At 41.2% G+C, this 22,285-nt stretch overlaps 2 protein-coding genes across 7 annotated transcripts in view; both read left to right on the top strand.

The window, feature by feature from the left end:
• The window catches only part of LOC119658607 (janus kinase and microtubule-interacting protein 3), a 102,105-nt gene extending 80,253 nt beyond the window's left edge, over positions 1-21,852 (top strand). For 4 of the 6 annotated variants that reach the window (XM_038066087.1, XM_038066088.1, XM_038066086.1 and 1 more), the window contains 6 exons: positions 2,939-3,073; positions 3,128-3,283; positions 4,585-6,357; positions 17,902-17,972; positions 21,504-21,588; positions 21,649-21,852. In XM_038066087.1, the coding sequence (XP_037922015.1) occupies positions 2,939-3,073; positions 3,128-3,283; positions 4,585-6,357; positions 17,902-17,907 (2,070 nt within the window). In that variant the 3' untranslated portion in view covers positions 17,908-17,972; positions 21,504-21,588; positions 21,649-21,852. Of the gene's footprint in view, positions 1-2,938; positions 3,074-3,127; positions 3,284-4,584; positions 6,358-17,901; positions 17,973-20,623; positions 20,779-21,503; positions 21,589-21,648 lie in introns of all 6 variants that reach the window. The other 2 variants (XM_038066083.1, XM_038066084.1) reach the window with 2 other exon arrangements.
• LOC119658608 lies at positions 11,579-13,103 on the top strand. The gene is made up of 2 exons (XM_038066089.1): positions 11,579-12,694; positions 12,833-13,103. Exons 1-2 carry the CDS (start codon positions 11,777-11,779, stop codon positions 12,941-12,943), a joined length of 1,029 nt encoding a protein of 342 aa, XP_037922017.1. The 5' UTR covers positions 11,579-11,776; the 3' UTR covers positions 12,944-13,103.
• Positions 21,853-22,285: the final 433 nt, after the last annotated feature.

Here is a 22,285-nt window from a genome sequence, read left to right as displayed (position 1 = left end):
AATTCCAAAAAACGGAACTAAAAGCACCGAAGTGCGAGCTCCAGCAATCAAATCGGCAAAATCCAAGCGGAATGAAAACGACCGATGGACCAAGGTTGCAAACAAAAAATTCGAAGAAAAAGCCAAAAGTGCGAATTCGTCCAGAAGCGATTGTGATCTCCAACAATGGAAGTTTATCCTACGCGGAGATACTGAAAAAGATCAAAGCTGACCCCGACCTAAAAGATCTAGGCGGAAACGTCGGCAAGTTTCGAAGGACCCAGAAGGGTAGCTTCATGTTTGAACTGAAAAAACCAGCTTGGGGAAAACTGCTGACTTCTGAACTCAGGTTAAGAACTCACTTGGGGAGAATGCCACATTACGGACCCAAAGACATGAGGTCGATCTAAAGGAGAAATTTGCGCTACCTTGATGGAACAGTTCAAGTTGGAGGAACTTGCCCAGGAGTCCATTATGAGTCTGCGGAGAGCATATGGTAATACTCAAACGGTCACATTGCGATTGCCAAAGGACGCAGCGCAAAAGTTATTGGCGGCGGGGAAGGATCGAATCGGATGGGTTGTTTGCCGTTTGAGAGAGCAGACGTGCTTCAAGTGCCTCGTGGCGTTTGATCATTTCGAGAAGACATGGACATGGACGGACCGATCAATGCCGATCCGAAATGCTTATTGTGCGAAGGAAGGGAGGGACGGGATTGCCGGCATATTGCCGGAAGTGCTAAATGTCCCGAATTTAGAAGGACGCTGAGTTTTATTCAAATGAACATCAATCATTGCAGGGTAGCTCAAGATTTACTCGGGCAGACCATTTACGAATCCGTGGTGGAAACTGCCATCATTAGCGAACCCTATAGAAACCATCACTGTGGCATATGGTTTATAGATTCCAGTGGTGGAACGGCGATATGGACATGTGGTCGACAAACCATACAATATACTGGAAGTTAGACATACAGCGGCTTTGTGTGGGCAAAAATATACGGAGTATATGTGTACAACTGTTACGCGCCACCAAGTCTGATACTGGTGGTGATATATAGTCTGACATCACATCTGGACTATTTTCACTGGGCGCTAACTGAATCATCGCAAGAGAGATTATTGTTGAATGGTTTTTGAATCTGCAAGAAGAACCGAAGAAAGTTGAATGAAGATTAATATAAACAAAATAATGGATCTTAGTCTGCAGTTGAAGAAGTTGTATACCCAAATAACGTGGTTTCCCTCCCTCTTGACGGTTGCACGGAACTTCATGTCACTCGACGCATTAACGCCTCTAAATCCTTTCTGGTTTGTCTAGAACTAATGGAGTTACTCAAAACAAATATAGAGTTGAAAATGTTTCGCAGCAATGTTCTTAACAGCATCAGATTGCACTGCTCAACTGAGAACAGTAAAGATAGGAGATTACAATGTTTATAATTTATCAGCCAACCAGCTAACACGATGAAATTCGCTATTGACAGCCAACAGAGCCTATTTCAGTCTACAAAAACTGTTCTTCTCGAAACGTCTCACCATAGGATCAAAGCTCTAACTGCACAAGACAATAATCTTGACAGTCTTCATGTATTCCTCGGAGATTTGGTTTCTAGCAAGAAAAAATGCGAAGAATCCTCCAACAAATTTGGGCTCTCTACATGAGGATGGGCGATTCCGTAGCCTATATAACGACAAAATCAATGAGCAATACCGCAACCGTCTGGTTATGGATAAAATCCGGCTAAAGAGGTTGGAGTGGGCGGATCCGTATGGGTGAGGATGATCCAGTCCAGAAAATGTATAAGGACAATATCTACCATAGAAAAAGATGACTTGACATACCCTACCTCAAATATTGGCATAGTCCAGGACGCCAGACAACCTTTAGTCATATCAAATTGTTGGACCCCGGCGCAATACCGGAATGTCCGGAGTTCCTTACTAAAACAGGCCTAGACCGGACACTGGTTGTTGGGCCATTGGTAATGATGATGTATGGGACCAAGGCATGAAAAATAATTACTAATACATGTCTGCGACGCGTTATCGGGGTGCTCTGATCTTATAGTACTGAAGATAGAAATGTGTCGGCATTTGGGTGGGATACCTACGGACATATTGATAAGAAGGATAGGTCACGGGGCTGATATTTCTATTTTTGCCTATTCGTTACAGAGGAATCCACGTTGACTGAGAGTCCCTTCGGAGATTGTAATCTTCCTATGACCTGGAAGTTGAACTACATTGCCCGAGATTGACAAAGATCGCGAGTAGGCGTGGTTAATACGCTTTTCTTCACATTGTAGAACCAGTAACGATATACCGATATTTCGAGGGCCAAATAGTCCGACTCTGCTAATAAGAAATTAACTTTATTATTAGCACCCAGATTGTAAAAAAAGCTAAGGAATTGAATCACGATGCTGTAGATTTAGTAGTACTTACTGATAGGCAAACTACTAAAGAGGTACAACCATTTGCTTTCTGGGGTTAAATCTAAGCATTTAGGTTCAATTTTCACTTCCTTATATAATAGTTAGCTGGCACAGGTAAACCAGAAAAAGAATTGTTTTTAAATTCAAGTATAAGACAGGTTTTTTTAAATACGTTTGCCTAAACGTAATGTGGAGCAGTGTAAGGCGCGAGACAGCCGCATTTTCAATGACACTTTACTGTACTGTAGGCCTACATAAAATAAACATAAACGTTCATGAGGAGAGCAGCTTACATTCAACCAACTCAACTATCGCGCCGTCAACTAATGATTTTGCGTAGAGTAAATTCTGACTACCATGTGATAAAATTATCAAAATTATTATTAACATTAACAACATGAAATTGAACCCAAACAAACATTGTTGTGAAGGAAGTGAGAGTTATATTTTGGGGTGACATCAAGCCCTATATCCATTTTCAGCGAAGCAATATCTCAATTAAAACTTTATAAATAATTTCAGATGAAAAACTACTTAACTGAAATCTCAAATTTACAAACTGAAAATGAAGGATTACGGGAGGAAAATGCTTCACTTAGAAATGAGTTAGAATTTTTTAAACAGCAAACCAAAATGCTAGAAAAGTCAGCTATAGAGGTAAGGTAAAGTCCATAAAACTTCCGATTTGGTTTTACCTAATATACTATTCAGGTTAGAAACCAAAATGCAAAGGTGCAACAACTACAAGAAGAAATATTGTACATAAGATCACAAGAAGACTCTCTGCAGAAAGAAGTGGCTGAATTACGAGAGCAAAATGAACTATTGGAATTCAGGATTATCGAGTTGGAAGGAGTCAGTGAGAAGGTAAGTTGATTTGGCTGCGACATTATGATTTTATTTGTTCTTGTAATACATCTGAACGAATTACATTTGAAATTCCACTTCCACTCCCCATTTTTCATTATATAAAATTATTTTAGTGATTAGGACCCAACGTCACAACAATGAGAATCATTTATAGGAATATCTTCTCTTATCTCTTTAATAACAGAATTACCAGTTGAAACAATACTACTCAGGTTCTTCGACAAACGGTTGAGTCCTTGCACTTCGGACTATTCATGCTACCGTTCACCCGAGTACAGATTCTGTTTACAACTGTACATGTCTGCAGGCCCTTGTGTGTAGACAAATAAAAAAAAAAGGTATTGGTATCGACACCTGCTTTTCATTTCTATTTGTCACTTTCCGCATACCAAAGTCTGTGATGATGCCCCTTATTTTTTTTTCTTTAGTCTTTGCGCTGTTCCCAAGCGGGGTTGGCTCGTAGTGATCGGTTGCGTTATTCTGTTTTATGAAAGGCCTAATCTGTATACAGTCACGAGGCTTTCAAATCACCATTCAGGGTATGACCCCACCGTTGTTTCGGCCGGCCTTTTAGTCGTGAAACAATTTTGGCGAGGGAATTTTCTTTAGCGCGAATTATATAACCACACCGTTGAAGACACCTTTCTCAAAATTTTCCCGCAACCGGCCAACCCCACATCGATTGCGGATATCCTCATTTCGGGTGTGGTCAAAACGTGTCACGCCAGTCGTCCAATGCAAAATCTTCGTCTCCATTACCGCACGACGCCGTTCATTGTCTTTTATAGCCGGCCAACACTCAGAACCATAGAGGGCGGCAGGACAGACGACATTGCGGTAAATTTTAGATTTAAGATGTTCGTTGATATGTCCCTTACAAAGAAAAACAGTTGTGGAACGCCACTTTATCCAGATTGAGCTTATGCATGACATTAGCAGAAGCAGGAAAGGGTGAACAATAGGGATTCCTTTTTTTTTTGTCGTTATAGAGAGAGAATGCTTAGAGATTTAAATAAACAACATTTTTGTTAATTTGATTGAAGGTAGTTGACCAAAAGTTCGTTATGTAGGACGAAATGTGACGTTCAAGTTTTCCTTCTCTCAGCATGCCATCTCTAGGCTAATATATCCTTCATTTGCTCTCCCAAATTTGTCATTCATTCAAATTTCATTGTTGTCCTAGAGAGTTTGGATATGTTTATTAGAGTTTAGATACTAATTCACGGAATCATATTTTTTTTGTAAAAATCGTTATATAATAAGAAGTTTGACATTTGTTTCTCTTTTCCAATTTTCAGGTGAAAGCAAATCAAGAAACATTTTCAGATTATAGTTCGATAAACGAAGCCCCTGAAACGTTAAGTTTCATATGGGGAAATTGTGATTTGGGAAGCGGTCAAACAGCATCCCCTAGCAATTCAAAAAGAAGTCGCAGTTGGTATACAAATAGTTTGCAGGAAAGTGGAGTGTTTGAGTCGGATTCTGTGGATATTTGTTCGCAGTATACACAAACCGAACCGGACGATTCATTATCCCCACCCGTTGGTGAACTATGTGCTGAAATCCGAAAGCTAAATGAATTCCGTGAAAAAATCGAGGAAAGTGTTTCTAAAGATCCTGTACCTGTTGTTCTGTCTTCAAATCTTTGTGATCAGAAGAAATTAGCCTATTATAGGGACCGCTTAGAGGTCCTAGAAAAGAAGCTTGCCGTCTACGAGAGTAGCGGTGACCAACAAATAAAAAAATTAGCAGATCGGTTGCAAAGAGAAGTTCAACTAGAATTTTTGGTGAAAGATTACGAGCAACAAATTAAACGCCTCTCAGAGGACAATAGTCGCTTAGAAGAAGAACGTTGCGAATTGGAGGAAGTTGAGAACGATACCAGGTTGAAATTGCAACGATTGGAGATTGATCTAGAAATATTAGGTCAACGCAATTTAGAGCTAGAAATGTCCAAAGAAGCAGCCCATGCTAAATTGCAGGAATTCCGGCAAAGCTACAATAGTCTACAAGATTCTGTTGCAGCTCACCAGAAAGAGATCAGCAATCTAGAAAGTCGGGAGAAAGATTATAAAAATAGTCTGAATCTAATCAAAACTGCTATGCCAGCTATTCTCCTATTTAATTCCTTTATAGTGAACGGGAGATACCTGTCGGATGATAGAGGAAAAGGTACAATGGATTCAGACCTTAGGAAATGTACGTGTCATGAAGCGGAAAAAAACGCATATGAAGCTCGCATTAAGCTTCAGCAACTCATGGCTCGTGAAAAAGAACTTACACAAAATATTACAGAACTTAACAGAGCATATAATGAAACACTGGAAAGCGCGGATAATTTGTGGGCGCAAATGGAGAAGGATTACAAGGATAGAATAGACAAGGCCTATCAAACTGAGTGTCTTCTTAAGGCGAAGGTTGCAAAGCTAGAAGAACGGATAGCAGCTGACTCGCAATCGGCTTTGGAGCGTCTAAGTCACCTGGAGGAAAGCGAGACTTGTCATAAAAACCGCATTTGTAGACTTAACAAAGAGAATAAAACCCTAACTCAAAAGAATGAATCTTTACAAAATGATTACCAAAAATTGAAAGCAGAATATCTTGAGCTTAAGAGTTATCTGGAAGTGGTTGTTCAGCAGAACTTAGAGCGAGAAAAGCAAAAAAGTCGCAAACTCGAAGAAGATATTGCTATGATGAACAAAATGATCCAAGAAGCTGATGAAGCGCATGAAACTGAAACTCAATACCTCCGAAATCAGTTAGCTAAATCTGGCAAAGAGTTACTTCATATTGAAGTGACGAACTCTGAGCTTAAGGAAGAAGTTAACACCCTAGAAATGAGAATTTGTGAATTAATAGAGCAACGTAGCTGTGACAAAGAGAAAATTAGAAATCTTATGGACGAATTACGATCGGTCAGTGAAGATGCTTTCACCAGACCTAGGCAGGCAGCAGTAGATACTCCGAATTTAGCTGAAGAGTTGGCTCCGAGCAAACGCATGAATTTAGCCAAAATCGCTGATCTGGCAGATGCTACTGGAAAGCTTTCCGAAGCAATTAATTTTACGGAGGTAAGTCCGATTTCTAGGTATACAGCTTTTATGTAGTTTTTATTTTTTTTTTATTTTCCTTTGTACTGTTCAAATTTGTTCAATTAAAATTATAACCCAGAAATCTTTGTACTTCCGATTTATTCCTTTCTATTCTGCCTCTTCAGATTGGGTGCGCCGTTGGCTTGAATTGGTTAGAATTCCTTTACGTCAATTCTTTCATAGGATAGGATTTAGGATAATGATATTCAACTTAAAAATTTCTAAAATTTCGACGAATCTCGGGAAAAACTTTAAACGCTTATATCTCCGTTTAAGTGATATTTTCAAAATCTACCTTCAATTCAATGCCAATCATCATGTTAAATGTTAAAATGAACCGAATGTGGAAGCCTCTGCCTCTCCGTTTCCACGCCATACGTATGTTTTACTGAGTCTACAGTCTATCTGTTGGGACTGTTGCTTCTTGGCCCTGAATCTAGCTGGTATAGTACGTCCTACGCTCCAGAAGGTATATTATAAGGCGGTACTGGAGGCCACTTACACACATCTGTGATCGAGGAAAAATCCCCCCCCCCCCGCCTTGGCAACTATTGTAAGCATAGTGCTCAATGCGAATGTGTAAACACAAAACCTTATTAAAATCAGTTTACTGTCTGTCTTTTTTTTTTTTTTTTGTTGAGGAGGTGGAAATCTTCAAAAAGACACTGGTCTGGACACACCAGCGTGTGGGATTTTTACCCACTAAAACCACCCCCGACTCCCTCCCTGCCCCGCGGAACCACCATAAGGTATTACATCACGGGGCGGAGTCAGCTCACTCTAGCTTTGTCACCTTTCTTCTATACGCGGCGCACGTGACCGCGTTTTTCTCCTCTCCTCTGCTTTTCGCAGTTTATTTTGGATAGATGCGATCATAGAGTTTACCGCATCCCAATTCTCTTGATGTGCTAGCATTTTCGGCACCAGATTTTCTGGTACCAGCACCTCCCCTAGAGTCTCCTCTAGATTCCTCCTTTCTTCCACAAATCTCGGACAGTGGAAGAATACATGCTCTGGGTCCTCTGGGACTCCATTGCAATTTGGACAATCGGGTGAGGTCTCCAATTTAAACCTGTGAAGGTATTGGAGATATCCTCCGTGCCCCGTGAGAAACTGGGTGAGATTATAATTAATCTCACCGTGTCGTCTCTCCAACCACTCCTTGATGGCAGGAATGAGCCTGTGCGTCCACCGGCCCTTTCCCGAGCGTTCCCACCGCTCTTGCCATCTATTTATGGATCTCTCCCTTTCAGTCTTCCTCGTCCGCGATGAGGAAGAGGTTGGCTTTGCATTGTATATGTTCGCCATCTCATCTGCCAAGATGTCAATCGGCATCATTCCAGAGATGACGAATGCTGCATCATCTGAGACAGTCCTGAAGGCAGAGCATACCCTCAGGGCTGTCCTCCTGTAGGCTGAACTCAGTTTGGTAGCATTCCCTGACATCCACAACGCCTCCCTCCAAACTGGGGTTGCATAGAGCATGATCGAGGTCACCACCCTGGCTATAAGCAACCTAGAGGTATGCCGTGGCCCTCCAATGTTCGGCATCATCCTTGCCAGGGCCATACTTGCAGTGGATGATTTGTCGCAAACATACCGCACATGTTGCTTATAGCTAAGCTTCCTGTCTATCACCACTCCCAAGTATTTGATGGTCGGCTTGGAAGTGACGATATGATTCCCGATTCTAATACAGGCGTAATCTCTCTTCCGGCGCTTAGTGATGAGGACCGCTTCCGTTTTTTCCTCCGCAAGTGTCAGACCAGAGTTCTTTAGCCAACTTTTAACAGCACCGATTGCCTCACTTGAGTATAACTCAGCATCTTCGAGATGCTTTGCGACAACAACCAGCGCTATGTCGTCAGCGTAACCCACCACTGTGGCTTCCCCGGAAGGGGAAGATTAAATACATCGTTGTACATGATGCTCCACAGTAGTGGGCCCAATACGGAGCCCTGCGGGACACCCGCGGAAACAACGTACTCCTGGGGTCCGTCATCGGTGTCATACCAGAGCCTCCTTTCAGTTAAATAACTATCGACGATAGCAGCGAGATAGGCGGGAATACCAACCTTCGCTAAAGATTTCCGTATTAAATTCCAATTGGCCGAATTGAATGCATTTTTCACATCCAGGGTTACTACCACGCAATATTTGCTGGTACTACCCTTTCCGTGAATTGCATCTTCGGCCAAGCCAGTAACCAATTTGATGGCATCAATGGTTGATCTGGCTTTACGGAACCCATACTGCCGATCCGAAAGGCCGCCTTGGCTCTCAACAACCGGGAGTAATCTATTGTAGATTACCCGCTCTAGCATTTTCCCCACCGTGTCCAGGAGACATATGGGTCGATATGACGATGGTTCACCTGGAGGTTTACCTGGTTTAGGCAGAAGTACCAACTTCTGCCGCTTCCATGCCACTGGAAATATCCCCTCGGACATGCACGCTTCGAACAACTCAGCGAACATGTCCGGTCTGGATTTCACGGCAAGCTTAAGGGCCTTATTCGGTACTCCGTCCAGGCCCGGCGCTTTGTTGTCTCCTATTCTACCGCAGATATCCAATAGCTCGTCTCTGGTGACTGGCGGAATTGTCGCCACATTCAGAGGCGGTTGGAGTATGTCGGTGCTCTCCTCTTGCTGGGAGAATAACCCCTGGATGATTTTTAGCAAGAGGGTGGGGCACGTGATCTGCGGAGATGAACGGCCTATGAATCGTCCCATCACGATTCTGTAGGCATTCCCCCACAGGTTTATGTTCACTTCTGAGCAGAGCTCCTTAAAGCACTCCCTCTTGCTTCGCTGGATGGCGAGCTTGAGGTTTTTGCGGGCTGCCTTATAGGCGCGCTCCTTTTGTCCCTGTTCGACTCTACCGCCCTCCGAGCCACTCTTCTGGCTCGGTGGCAGGCTGATCGAAGGCCGGTCAGTTCATCATTCCACCAGTAGTTTGGTCTTCTACTGGGGAATGAACACCTTCTAGGCATGGACGCGTCACACGCTTTGGCAATGCATTGAGCCAGATGGACGGCTCTTTCCGTAGAGGTGTCTGCTTTATCAGGCTGATCTAACCACACCTCTATGAAGGTCTCCTCATCCAAAGATTTTGCAGACCAGCCTGAAATCTTTCTCGGTTTCGGGCATGATAGCTCTTTGGCCTGTGCCTCGACACATGTCTCAAAGAAGATTGCTTGGTGATCTGTCTGTCTGTCTGTCGGTCTGTCTGTCGGTCTGTCTGTCTGTCTGTCGGTCTGTCTGTCTGTCTGTCGGTCTGTCTGTCCGTCACACGCATTTTTCTCGGAGACGGTTATAGCGATTGACACAAAATTTGGTAGAAAGGTGGGAATTGTGAACGCTCACCCATACAGTGAATTACATCCTTTTACGTTGAATTTAAGGAGGGGGTCCCCATACATGCAAAAGAGGGGTGTAAAATTTTTTTCATCAAATGTAGTCATGTGGGGTATCAAATTAAAGGTCTCGATTAGTACTTTTCAAATCCGATCTTAGTTTTGACATTCGTTGGAAGGGTGGGGAGTGCGGCGGGTTGAAAGTGATCACTTCTTTAAGGGGGCCATTCTCAGAAACTACCAAACCGAAAAATCTGAAAAAAATCAGGAGGTTGCCACTATGTAGTGCCTGGGCTCCGAAATACCTTCCATACCGATATCTGTTTAAATAAAGTTAATAATAGTATATTACTACAATTTTTTGTAATTGGTTAGAAACCCCCCTTAAGTCCATCCTAGTACCATGAAATTTTACAGTAATATAGGCTATAGTATAGAGCATGATCTTACCAAGTTTGGTTGAAATCGCACTATTACTAACAAAGTTATAATACCTCAAATTTGTTGCTTCTTTGAAAATTGAAGACTATGAATGTCCATATCACCGGAAAGTGGATTCTCTCGCATATTATATGGATATATTACGTGCTACGTACTAAGAAATACACAAAACCTTTCGTACCTGAAGCGTCCAGCTTCCGGTTTCCCGACTTGTTCCAATATGCTGACCTAGAACCATTAAATAATATCTCGGTTCAGGTCGAAGTTTCGAAGAAGTATCGCAAAAAAATGATGCCATTTGTCTTGGAAATTACTGTACACACGTAGTTGGCAATTTACGATACCCCATGTGTGTCGTGTTATGAACCCGAATCGCCCCGATTGTCGGAGCGTCGAGCTTATTGCGTACGATAAATCTTCCTTCTGCCATGTGGAATAGTCAACTTAACTTCTACCAAGTTTCCAGTGAAACAAGTTTCTGGCGGAGAGTTATCTATGGACTATTTCGCCCATAAATTCATACCTGAGCCAGCAACTTCATTTAAAAGTGATGCTGATGACAAATCTGGCGAATTATAAACTCGTTCAAAATCACATACCTGCTTTGGAAGAGTTAAATCTTTAATGCCGGATCCACATGTTGGGCAAACTCAACAAGCCATCGCAAATTCATACGTGCGGGTTTTCAAGGGCTAGCGAACGATCCGATCGAGTGTCAGTTTTTGATTTCATCAAAGGGAATTTGCTTGCCTGTTCAGAAAACACTAACGCACTTGTGAAGGTGTGGTCGTTTGAAATTTGCGGCAAGAGTTAAACTTGTGGAGCCGGCATAATGATCAAAGCCGATCCAAAATTTTCTTACAACAAGTTAGCCGCTACGGTCACGCTGCTCCCAGGGCAGAGGTGAGGCAGCGTTTGACGATTTGCCTCTGCCCTGGTAAGAAACCGTAAAGCCGTCATCGCTTGCTTTTTTGAAAAGTTTGGGTGCAGGCCCTAAGCGAGGGGTCCGTGGACCAGGAAAGAGGGAGTAAGTTGCTCCCCATTTGGTCCGGTCCAGCATTAAGTTGATGCGGACTTAGGACCGCATCATTCTCAAAACGAATAGAAATAAAATGTTCCCAAATCGCTCCATATACATATTTGGCCTTTTGGTATCTCAGTCTGTTCATTTTATTGTGATAATTACCAGTATATATGTACATAGAGTGTATTCTATGTCTGATGTTAGGTGACAGATTGACATGAAGAAAAACTTTGATCCATTATAAGTTTGTTGATAAAAGTAGGATTTCTATCAAATACCCCAATATTGTTGCATGCATACGAGTATGTCAAATTTTTGTATTCCTAGGAGGTATTCCTGCTATTATTAATTTTACTTGAGCAGTATCACTTGAACTCAGGGGAAGTGAACAACATAAATTTCTTAAATTCCTGTTAACTGTTTATTCGTCCTTGCCTATGAATTTCGAGGTCGATAGATTTGATAAAATTAAAGAATGTTATGAACCTTATAAAAACGAGATCCTGTTGCTTTTACATCCCTTTTAAAATATTGTGACTAACAATGAATCTATGATCTTTTAGAAGTGTAACAATTGCATGCCACCTAACGGCGAATTTACTGAACTTGCCAAAGAAATCCGGAAACTGGCAGATATTTTACTGGCTAATAAAAAAAAAGGCTGCATTTCTGATAGCGCCGATGATCCTCCAGAAAATCCAAAACCCCAAATATTAGACCATGAAAGTTCTCTAATGGAAGAAATTGTGAACGCCGCTGCTGATTTTAAGAACGAATATGAAAACACGACATCATCAGTCCCTGATTTATCGCCAGGCAGAATAGAGGAAGATACAAACGAAAATGGAGAGGATAGAAATACAAATGAGCCGTCAAAAAATGAGTCAACCACAGAAATCGTCATGCATTTGCAAGCTGCAGGTGAATTCCCCTCCTCCTTTTCATATGGATTCCCCTTCAAAGAAATAAATTCAGATAAGAAATTAACTGTACCAGCTGAAGTACCTTCGGAATTACGTAAGCCTCGCTTTCCCAGAGTTGATGCCGCCCAACCCTCTGAGAATTCACCTCAAGCCGAGTGGAGAATGACTCATGCGCTTTACGATCGTATTACAGAAGTTATAGGAACTTTCACTGACAAACATTTAAAAGATACCATTTCCAGTGCTGACACTCGTCCTGCTTCGTATTTAGAAAAGAACAAAAAGTCCGGTGATGATACCTCTGACTATAAAAATCCCAGTGCTATCGAAAGTCTGCTTTCACTAGTAGCAGAGTCAATGTCGGACAATGAAAAGGCGCAACAAGTTAATGCCTCTTTAAGGCATCTTTATGCTCGGGATATAGTTTTCCGGCAGAATTTGAATCTGGTTTTGCGACTAGGGTATGGTTCCGCTGAGACACCTGCAAGTTCAGTGCGTTCTTTTGAACAAATTTCGCGAGCCATGGAATGTATTCGAGTTGTGGAAGCTATGTATTCTCCCATCAATGTCCCCGTTAGTATAGTATAGCATTTTCTTTTTCATATTGAGTGAATTCGGAACGAAAGAAATGGGCTTCCACCATACTTCCGAGTTCGTACTGGGATTAACAAAAACTCTTAATTTGTTAACATTAATTGAACTTGTTTTCAGGTAATCGAATCCTTACGGAAAGCGATCCTTGATAAATTGTTACATTATTTCATGAAGTCGCCGGAGAAATTGCGCTGTGTTGTTTGCCTTCCAAAACGTCGAACGAAATAATTTTTATGGCAGAAGTTTCAGTTTTCTATTTCAAGAGTAAATGTCCTGTGAGGAAGTGATCCTTTCCGTTCTACATATTTAGAAATTAATTCAGCACATATTTGGAGAGATTCAATTTGAGGATTTAGTGCCTTTAATTATTCAGTACCAATAAAGTAGAGAAAATGATAAGTGATTTGAATTGCATTATTTTCTTTGAATCCTTCAAACTCTTTATTACTACTGTGACCGGAAGCTAACTACTTTAGGTATAAAAAGTCTGTCTGTCTGCGACACCATACATCATTGTCAGTGATCCCTATGTGAGGTGTAATTGGTCAACCAAAAGGGACATGGAATGAAATGAAGTATTTTTTCTAGCAAGTCATTGATCTGAGAACTATCACCCTAAAAAATGAGGATAACGGACTCGGCTATCAGGAGCTAATGTGGGGAAGACCCAATGACCCAATGTCAGAATGCCGGACTGATCTGCCTAATATTTTAAAAGAAACTAATACATTGGGGCATTGCCTCAAAGTTGTTACGACAAGACACGTAGAAAACAACCAGGTGATCTGTTCCTGGCAATAGAAGATAGATGCAAGGATGCACGGTCAGAAGATTCGCTTTCGTGTTATTGGTTTGAGTGACAAAAGAGATCCACCATGGAAAATTCGTCTGGAACGTCGGCGGGACTCACTAAGGCAAGACATTACTAAACTGATTCAGATCAGCACTGGTAATGCCAGCCGACGGGTGAGAAATAAAGTGCAGAGGGTTTACCGGAACTATGCCATCCCCTGTGAGACACCCGTAGTTGAAATTCTGGACACACTAAAACAGAAACTTTCTGTCATATGCAGTCGGTTACGAAGATATGGCGAAAGTTATTCCAGACGTGTCCAGAATGCAACATACGCGAGGAACCAGCGGAGCTTTTTCAGATCTCCCAACGAATCCCAACAGAGCGCCCAGACAATGCAGTTCTCGGTGATGGAAGCGAAAGAGTATTGGGGTGGACTTTGGGGGTTACCTGCCCAGCATACTGAGCATGTTGAGTGGATCACCGCCGACGGCACCCGCTATGCCAATACACCTGGCATGAATTTTGTCGATGTTACCAAAGAGGAAATTCGACGAGCCATAAACATCTCGAAGAACTGGACGGGCCCAGGTCTGGATCGGGTGCAGAATTTCTGGTATAAGAAATTTACCAACGTACACAGTCGGTTGGCACGCAGTATAAATGAGGTCATGAGTCTCCTCCTCACTGCGGGGATTACCTACCTTATCCCTAAGAAGGACACGGTGCAGGAACCCGCAGACACAAGACCGATCACTTGCTTACCAACCCTCTACAAATTCATCACGTCCATTATTAGTGGAAGGATCAATGCGCACCTCGAGACCAACAACATTCTGTCCGAGTAGCAGAAGGGCTGCGGAGTTGGGTCAAGGGGTTGCAAAGAGCAACTCATTATCGACTCAGTAGTTGTAGGACAAGCAACTAGAGGCCAAAGAAACCTCTTCAGTTGCTATATCGATTATGCAAAGGCTTTTGATAGCGTTCCGCATACCTGGCTAATCGACATCCTACATGTATATCGCATTGATCCGAAACTAATAAAGTTTTTGGCGACAGTCATGGAAGGGTGGCATACCACCTTATCGATGCGTACATCTGAGGATGCTAATACCTCAGAGCCCATCCGTATACGGAGGGGCATCTGCCAGGGGGAATCGTTGAGTCCCCTTTGGTTTTGTATGGCACTGAACCCCCTTTCATGGCTACTGAATGATGCTAGAGGGCATGGTTTTGCAATAAAGTATGGCTTACGTGTTAAGTGCGAACTGACACACTTGATGTACCTAGATGACATCAAGCTGTATGCTGGTACTGACAACCATCTTAGAAGTCTGTTGCGAATAATAGACATGTTCAGCCGTGATATTCGGATGGAGTTTGGATTAGACAAGTGTCGAATCCAAGCCATCCGCATGCCGGACATAGCATTGGTGACCTGCACATCGAAGCTATGACCGAGACAGACTTCTACAAGTACCTAGGAATTCTGCAAGGAACCCATGCTCGAGTTGGCGATCTGAAGGAAGCTCTGCTGTCCGAATTCCTGCGATGTGTAAAGCTGGTGCTGAAATCGCATCTCTCGGGGAAGAATAAAATAAGCGCGTTGAATGTATTCGCTATCCCTTCACTGGCTTATGCATTCGGAATATTGCCGTGGACGAAGACCGACCTGGGAAATGTCCAGCGGCAGATACGGACAAGTATGTCCAAATTTCGAATGCATTACCCAAAGTCTGCCGTGGAGCGGATGAACCTGCCTCGTGACATCGGAGGTAGGGGCGTGGTTGACGTGGCGGCACAACATCATCGCCAAGTCGACTCGCTGCGCGCTTGTTTTTACAGCAAAGAGCAGGCGAGTCCCTTGCATGCGGCTGTCTGTAAGGTAGACTGTGGACTGACTCCACTTAACTTGAAGGATCGATCTTTCAAACCTCTGAGCGGGGTGAAGTCAGACCAAGAGCGGATCGATGAATGGAAGTCGAAGGCAATGCATGGTAAACACGTGAATTGTCTTTGGCAGCCATTTGTCGATTTGCATTTGTCGAACAGATGGCTGTGTGCTGGGGAGCTCTTTGCTGAGACGGAGGGGTTCATGTGTGCCATTCAGGATGGCGTGGTCGCCACCCGAGCTTATAAAAAGCTCATCATGAAAGAACGAGTGGAGAACGACCAGTGCAGAATGTGTGGTTCGGCGTTAGAAACGTTGGACCATCTCATTTCTGGCTGTACTGTTATGGCACCGGTGCAATACATCACCAGGCATAATGCTGTATGTAAGGTTATCCATCAAAACCTTGCATACAAGCATGGGCTGATCACGGGAACATATCCGGTTTACCGATATGAGCCGCAAGCAGTACTTGATAGTTCTGCTTACAGCATGTATTGGGACCGGCAAGTTCTGACTGATCGCCATACTCCACACAACAAGCCTGACGTACTGTTAGTTGACAAGACGGGTCGCTCCGCGTATATTATTGATGTTGCTATCCCCCACAATAGCAACATTGAACGGAAATACGTGGAGAAGAAGGTGAACTATGAGCCATTGGCTCGTGAAATCAAAGAAATTTAACGTCTCGAGCGGGTGGTTGTAGTTCCCATAATATTGTCAGCTACAGGTATTGTACCTAAATCCCTCACGGCTTCCCTTGATGTCCTGGGACTTTCGCACAGTCTGGTTCAAACCATGCAGGAGTACACCATTCTGCATACGTGCTCGATGTTGCGGGGAGTACTCGACGGATTCTCCCACTGACCTACCACCGGCCACCACCACCAGCGCCCCTTTACTTTTTAAGTAGGTTGGATCGTCCGAGCCTAAATGCTTGACACTTAGTATTAGGTAAAATCTGGCATCTGCCGAGATTGTGGTAACTCGGAAATAATAATCGTTGGCACAACAATCTATATTGGATCAGGGCCTTGAAGTGTGTTAGAACACTTCATTCAAGACCGTAACGGGACACTAAGAGGCAATGTGGTCAGCATTGCGCTCGCCCGAGATTATTACCCTGATTTGACTCAGGTACTCATTCACAGCTGAGTCGACTCCCGATACAAATTTTAAATAAACTAGGTATAGGCATTGTGGCTAAATTAAGTGTATCTGGCTTCTTGGCTTGATTGATCAAAAATGTTATTCTGGAGAGACTCTTATAGACCAAGTCAGCAATAGTAGGTATTCTTCCAGGCTGTGTATTAAGATATCTCCTGTGAAACCTCATGGAATATTAGGTATTCACCTGTCGACAGAGGTACCGATTATTGGTTTTGGAGGTAGCCCGATGATCCACAACACTTGTTCTTCGGAAATGTAAACTTTCATCCTATCAATTTTTGGTTATAAATTGTTAAACTGGATCTGACGCACACGTTAGGAATCGTCACCTGCAGAAACAACAGGAGAATTACTCTCGGTTTTTATGGCTTCTTTTCGAAAATAATCGATGAATTCTTGGGATACTGAATGACGCCAGGGTGAGGTTAAGGAAGTACCTAGATTATACGTGGGAGTAGGCAATAAGGATCTTTATAAGTGAAAGGGAAGAAATTATATGAAGAACCGCGATAACGATGCGTTGGTGCTTTAGAGAATCCAGAAAACTTCTTTATGGAGGGTTATGATGATTCATTACATTATCTTAGGTTTGCCATATTACCTACGTTTGTACCTTTCATTTCGGCATGCTACTTTATAAAAAATGATCTGGTGATAACTTAGCTTACACAAGATCTTCGTCAGCCTGCCTGGACAAACCACCTATTAGGGTAACACGGACAATAGTGAGGCCAGGTGCTTTTATCGTCTTTGGGATGTGCACGCAGCACAGTAAGAATGAAACTGTAGTTATATGGTCATGAAAACATTGAACATTCAAATAAAGTTTAATATCTCCAAAGGGATGTGAGATCACTGGAAGAAGTAGTCTGGAAGTTAGAAATGAGCATGAGAGGTATCACCCTCACTTCATCAGGTTGGATGAGGAGCACCCTGTCGGGGAAGTCTGCAAGGACATATGTAAATAAGGGACGACAAGGTGGGCCCTGCCTCCAGTGGAGCGATGACATCAATAATTGCTGAGAATAAAGAACTAACCGACCTTGATGTGTAGTTGGGGCATCAGGAACTTGCGATTAGACCAGACACTGGTTCTTACATCACTGAAATTAAATAATAGAGTTTTTTCAGTTTTTTTTTCAAAAATCACTAAAAATTGTAAATTCCACTATTATTAATCTAGTTAAGGTCATGATTTTGTACAGCATTATAAAAATTAACTTCATTTATCTAAAACTCGACTTTTAAATTGATCTTAATTTTTTTGCTATCGACTTCAATATATCTGAAGCTCTAATTTTTGTTCGTACTACTCTTCACTACTTGCAGAACTAAAGTCATGGAAATAAAAATTTATGGCGCTGCGTTGGATTTGTACTGGTGCCCTGACAAAAGGAAAGGTGAGCCCTTCACAAAAATTAAGAAGAAGGAACGATATAAGTGGAAAATGAAGCTTGCTGTGAAAGGAGTACACGACACTTATAAATATAGTAGCATTTGTCAGAATAATTCTAATTTTTCAATTCGTATAAATCATAAAACAGATTTGCAGTTGAAGACAATTGTGAAATTCATGTTTTCTTGTTAAATTTTCTAATCCTTGATACCTCGTAAATGTGCCTTCCGTAAATTACCTTCAGAGTGGCGAACACTTCATAAAGAGCAAAAAACCAACTTCCTGTCTGTCCAAAGATATCTCTAGGATAAAATCATCTTTTCGGCAAATACAGATCGATGCCAGAGACAATTGATGTATTTATAGGTAAAGCATACCTTCATCCTTCTGGGACAGACATTTGTCGGTTTGATGTCTGAGGCAGACTCAGGCATTTGTCTTACTAATGTCTGCCTGATGTCTAAAACAGATACACACATTTGCATGATGCAGAAACTGATTTTGTCTGAAACAGATATTTGTCTGACACAGCCGTCTGTGTATCTGATGGTTGACACAGGCACAGATATTTGCCTGACATAAGCACAGATGTTTATCTGGCACAGAGGTTTTCCTGAAATAGGGCAGGCATTTGTCTGTCTGCTGTCTGAGGCAGCCAGAGTCGTTTACCTATGCCAGACATAAGTTAATAATAGTGTTTTCAATATGTATACCTTGCAAATACACTAGGCAATATTCTGTCGTGTCGTGTCGTCAATCGTTAGTCGTGTTAGCCAATCTGCTGTGTCATGTCATTCACAGTGCACCTTAGCATAATTGGCGTATCGTGTCGTTCTCAGTGAGCGCGATCTTCAAGTCTTCCCTTTAAATCACATTTGCAAACTTCGGCCACATCGCGCGAATATCTGTCGACTAAGAATAAATACTTTAGCTTTTTTTATTAAAATTTTTAATTTCAGTAATGAGAGAAGTAAATTTATTTTACAAAAGTTGGAGTAATTCAAAATTCGGTCATTTAGTAAGTTCCAAGACAGATTCTTGGTCATTTACTCTATTGATGTCTCCATAAAAAATTGTCGGAATAAAGGTCTGTACATAAGGATGGATCTTAAATCTCGAAAATAAATAGCGGTGGAGATAGCACAGTGTTCCACCACCAATAAAGTATGAATTTATTTGGGAATTTTACGAATTTCTCTGAGAAAAATACTTGATTAGGAAAATTACGGATTTGGCTTATGGAGATAGTTTTCTGAACGTGTAGGATCAGCATTTTCCAAAGCTCTTGTGAGCATTCAAAGTCACGCCGAACTAGTCCACAATAAACGGCTTTCACGAGAATTCGCTTTAGTCACCAAGTCAGACAACTTCCGCCAGTTATCACCTAACCTCAAGTCTTTTTCCTGCTCATAATCTTATCCAAAAAATATGTGTGACGTGAATTAAAATTTTTGTAGTAATGACAATGACAAAACAGAAAAATTACATAAGACGGAGTGAATAGAATACTACAGATGGCCTGAATGTCGGTAAAGAGTTCTGAGATTAAGGGGGTCATCCCGTGTGTCGGATTTGCGGAATCGAATTTTTTTTATGGCATCAATTGTATCTAGATATAGTATAAAATATATGGGCAAAGCGATTTTTTGATATTCGGAGTTATTCGGAAATTATAGTGTTGAACACGTGATAAGTCACATATCAGATTTATGTCGATTGCCATAATAAAGCTCGTATTTATCGGTCCGAATGACGTTCGAATGACTTCGTTAAAAGGACAAGAATTGAAGCCAAGGCCGTACATATGTTTCTTCAAGAAACCTAAGGTTTATGGACTAGGTATAGCAGATTAACGGTCAGTTAAGGTTTTATGGCTAAAAATCGCATTCTACCTTTTAAATGCGTTTTTCTCGAAACCGCATGTTGAAAATCGGCTGCCACCATAGCCCAAAATCTATCCAACCAAATTCTTTGAAATTTTCACGACTTTTTCAGAACATATTTCTACGGTCCGCAAAGTAGGATAATTGCGATTCATTTAGTAGTTTTTTTATTCAATGAAGAAGCCGTAAAAAAACGCCAAAATTAAAAAAAAAAGTTTAACAAGGCACCAAAAATTTAGTTTTTAATGTTTTTTAATAATCCTAGTTTGCGAACTGTAGTTAAGTCTGTACATTAAAATGCCGTTTACTTTTTTTCTCTAAGATGATCGTAGCGCCCTCTAGCGTGGCAGCAGAAAAACACCTTTTTTTGGAGATGGGTGTATAAATTGCTCTGTATTTCAATAACGAACAATGTGATCAGGCTGAAAAAATTACAGTGCACACTCAAGATATTAATAAATCTATGGTGAAAAATTCGTATTTGTATCTTTCTCCAGTTCTTCACAAAAAATTTTTAAAAAAAATCCTAACAAAACGGCCTTCACACGGGATGACCTCCTTAAAGTAGTACTCTAGCGAAATATTCGCGAATCTCTCTGGAACGCGATATGAAAAAGCCTAGGGTTAATTCTCAGAATAATCTAGTTTGAACAGCAAAGTAATACTGCTCGGTTATAAATACAGATCGAGTGTAGATAAATTTTATTTAAGTAATTGTGAATAAACGTTGTATAGAAGTTATAAGACGGGTTTCTGTTAACACACTATTCAGTGACACGAATCCAGGGAATTACGGAAATCCCGAGGTTTCAAATAGGAGGAACTTTGGAAATTTCAGGATTTTACATAACGATAAATAATCCGACTATGGAAGTCTTCACATCTATGTACATAACAATACGACTTTGCAAACATATAGCTTTTACAGTGAGTTCCTTTACTTTTTTTCCTTTTCTACTTCCGAAGAAGCTGTGTTGCTCTTCAGTAATTTGCATTATCTACAGGGTGCGGCAGCATAACTTCCTTTTTTCAAAACTCAATAAAAACTATTGTATGCATCGGAAAATATTTATTTATTTTCTATAATGTAGGTACATGTCTAAAGTTTTTATTTACATTGTTTTGAAGATCAAATCTGTTAGGTGACGTCCCCCATTCTCCATACATTGCGTAAACCGATTTCTGGCGTTTGTCATGACTCTTGTTAGCATAGCAGGTGTTATGTTGGCAATTTCTTCTTGGATGTTGGTCTTCAAAGCGCATGTTTTGTTTGTAAACCGACCCACACAAATGAAAATGGGCTTCATCGCTAAAAAAAACAATAGCACCCTCGGGAACGACATCAAGAAGAAGCTCACACACGTTCATCCGAGAATTGAAGTCACGTTCTGAAAGTGTCGGGACAAAAGTTTACAGTATCCCCTCTTGAACGAGACCACTAGCGTTCCGCTATGACATCAACTAACTGAGTGGCGCGCATTTTAAAAAAGGAAGTTATGCTGCCGCACCCTGTACTTGATTTATCATATGAACAAAGGCTTTAACTTTCTTTGTTAAACTGTAGTGACTGTAACTTGAATTAATTTTATTTCTTTCTTCTTATCTCTTCTTCTTATTACTTTTCATTGTTTTCTTTTTGTTTTTTGCTATAGGACTGAAACTCTGAAAACTCTTCAGTTTTCATTTCGCTCTGGTCTCAGGACTGAAGAATTAATTCTGATTGTAAAGATTCGAAAGGTGAGCTATTCCATATTTCTTCCAAGAAAGCAATCGTTACCAAATTTTTTTTTTTTTCAGCTACCATTTGGAAATTTTCAATATTATACTAAATTTCATTACATACGACGCTCCAGCCAAAGGATGGCTGCTCGGTCTACTTTTCAATATCCTTCCTTATATTTAGAACCCTATTACTGTAACTGTTTGCCTTTAGTATTTTTGGTCTCCGTTTTCTTTGCAAATATAGCAATAAATAGAAACATTTTGTGATTTTTTCCGACAGATTTCCTTGTTTTTTGATGTCTCCTTTGAAGTGTATAATGACTACAATATACATATGTAGATAACAATATAAATGGCTTCGTAGAAAAGTTTCAAGCTGGTCTTTTCGGACTAATGGAATGGACCTGAACTCCCATGGGAATCTTAATATTTTCAGCAATTTAAAAAGTACATTAGCGCGCATTAAGTTTATGTTCACCCAGTGGATTATTACCAAATAAAAATAAAGATCAATTGGTTATTTATTAATTTATTTCGAAGATAGTGAACTTTTGAAGGTAAGTTCTGCAGTTCATTTATATATATATCCATCTTTGCAAGAGAGAAAAAGGGTTTTCAACTTGGATTTAAAGCTTTAATTGCTTAAATTCAAAAACATTCAATATTTCGTTCTTTTCCATTAAGCTGCTAACGTGTGTTCCACCAGAATACG

This window comes from Hermetia illucens, chromosome 6, assembly GCF_905115235.1.
Source record: "Hermetia illucens chromosome 6, iHerIll2.2.curated.20191125, whole genome shotgun sequence".
Taxonomy (NCBI): Eukaryota; Metazoa; Arthropoda; class Insecta; order Diptera; family Stratiomyidae; genus Hermetia; species Hermetia illucens.
Note: the sequence above shows the minus strand (reverse complement) of the source record. Positions and strands in the feature narration are given on the sequence as shown.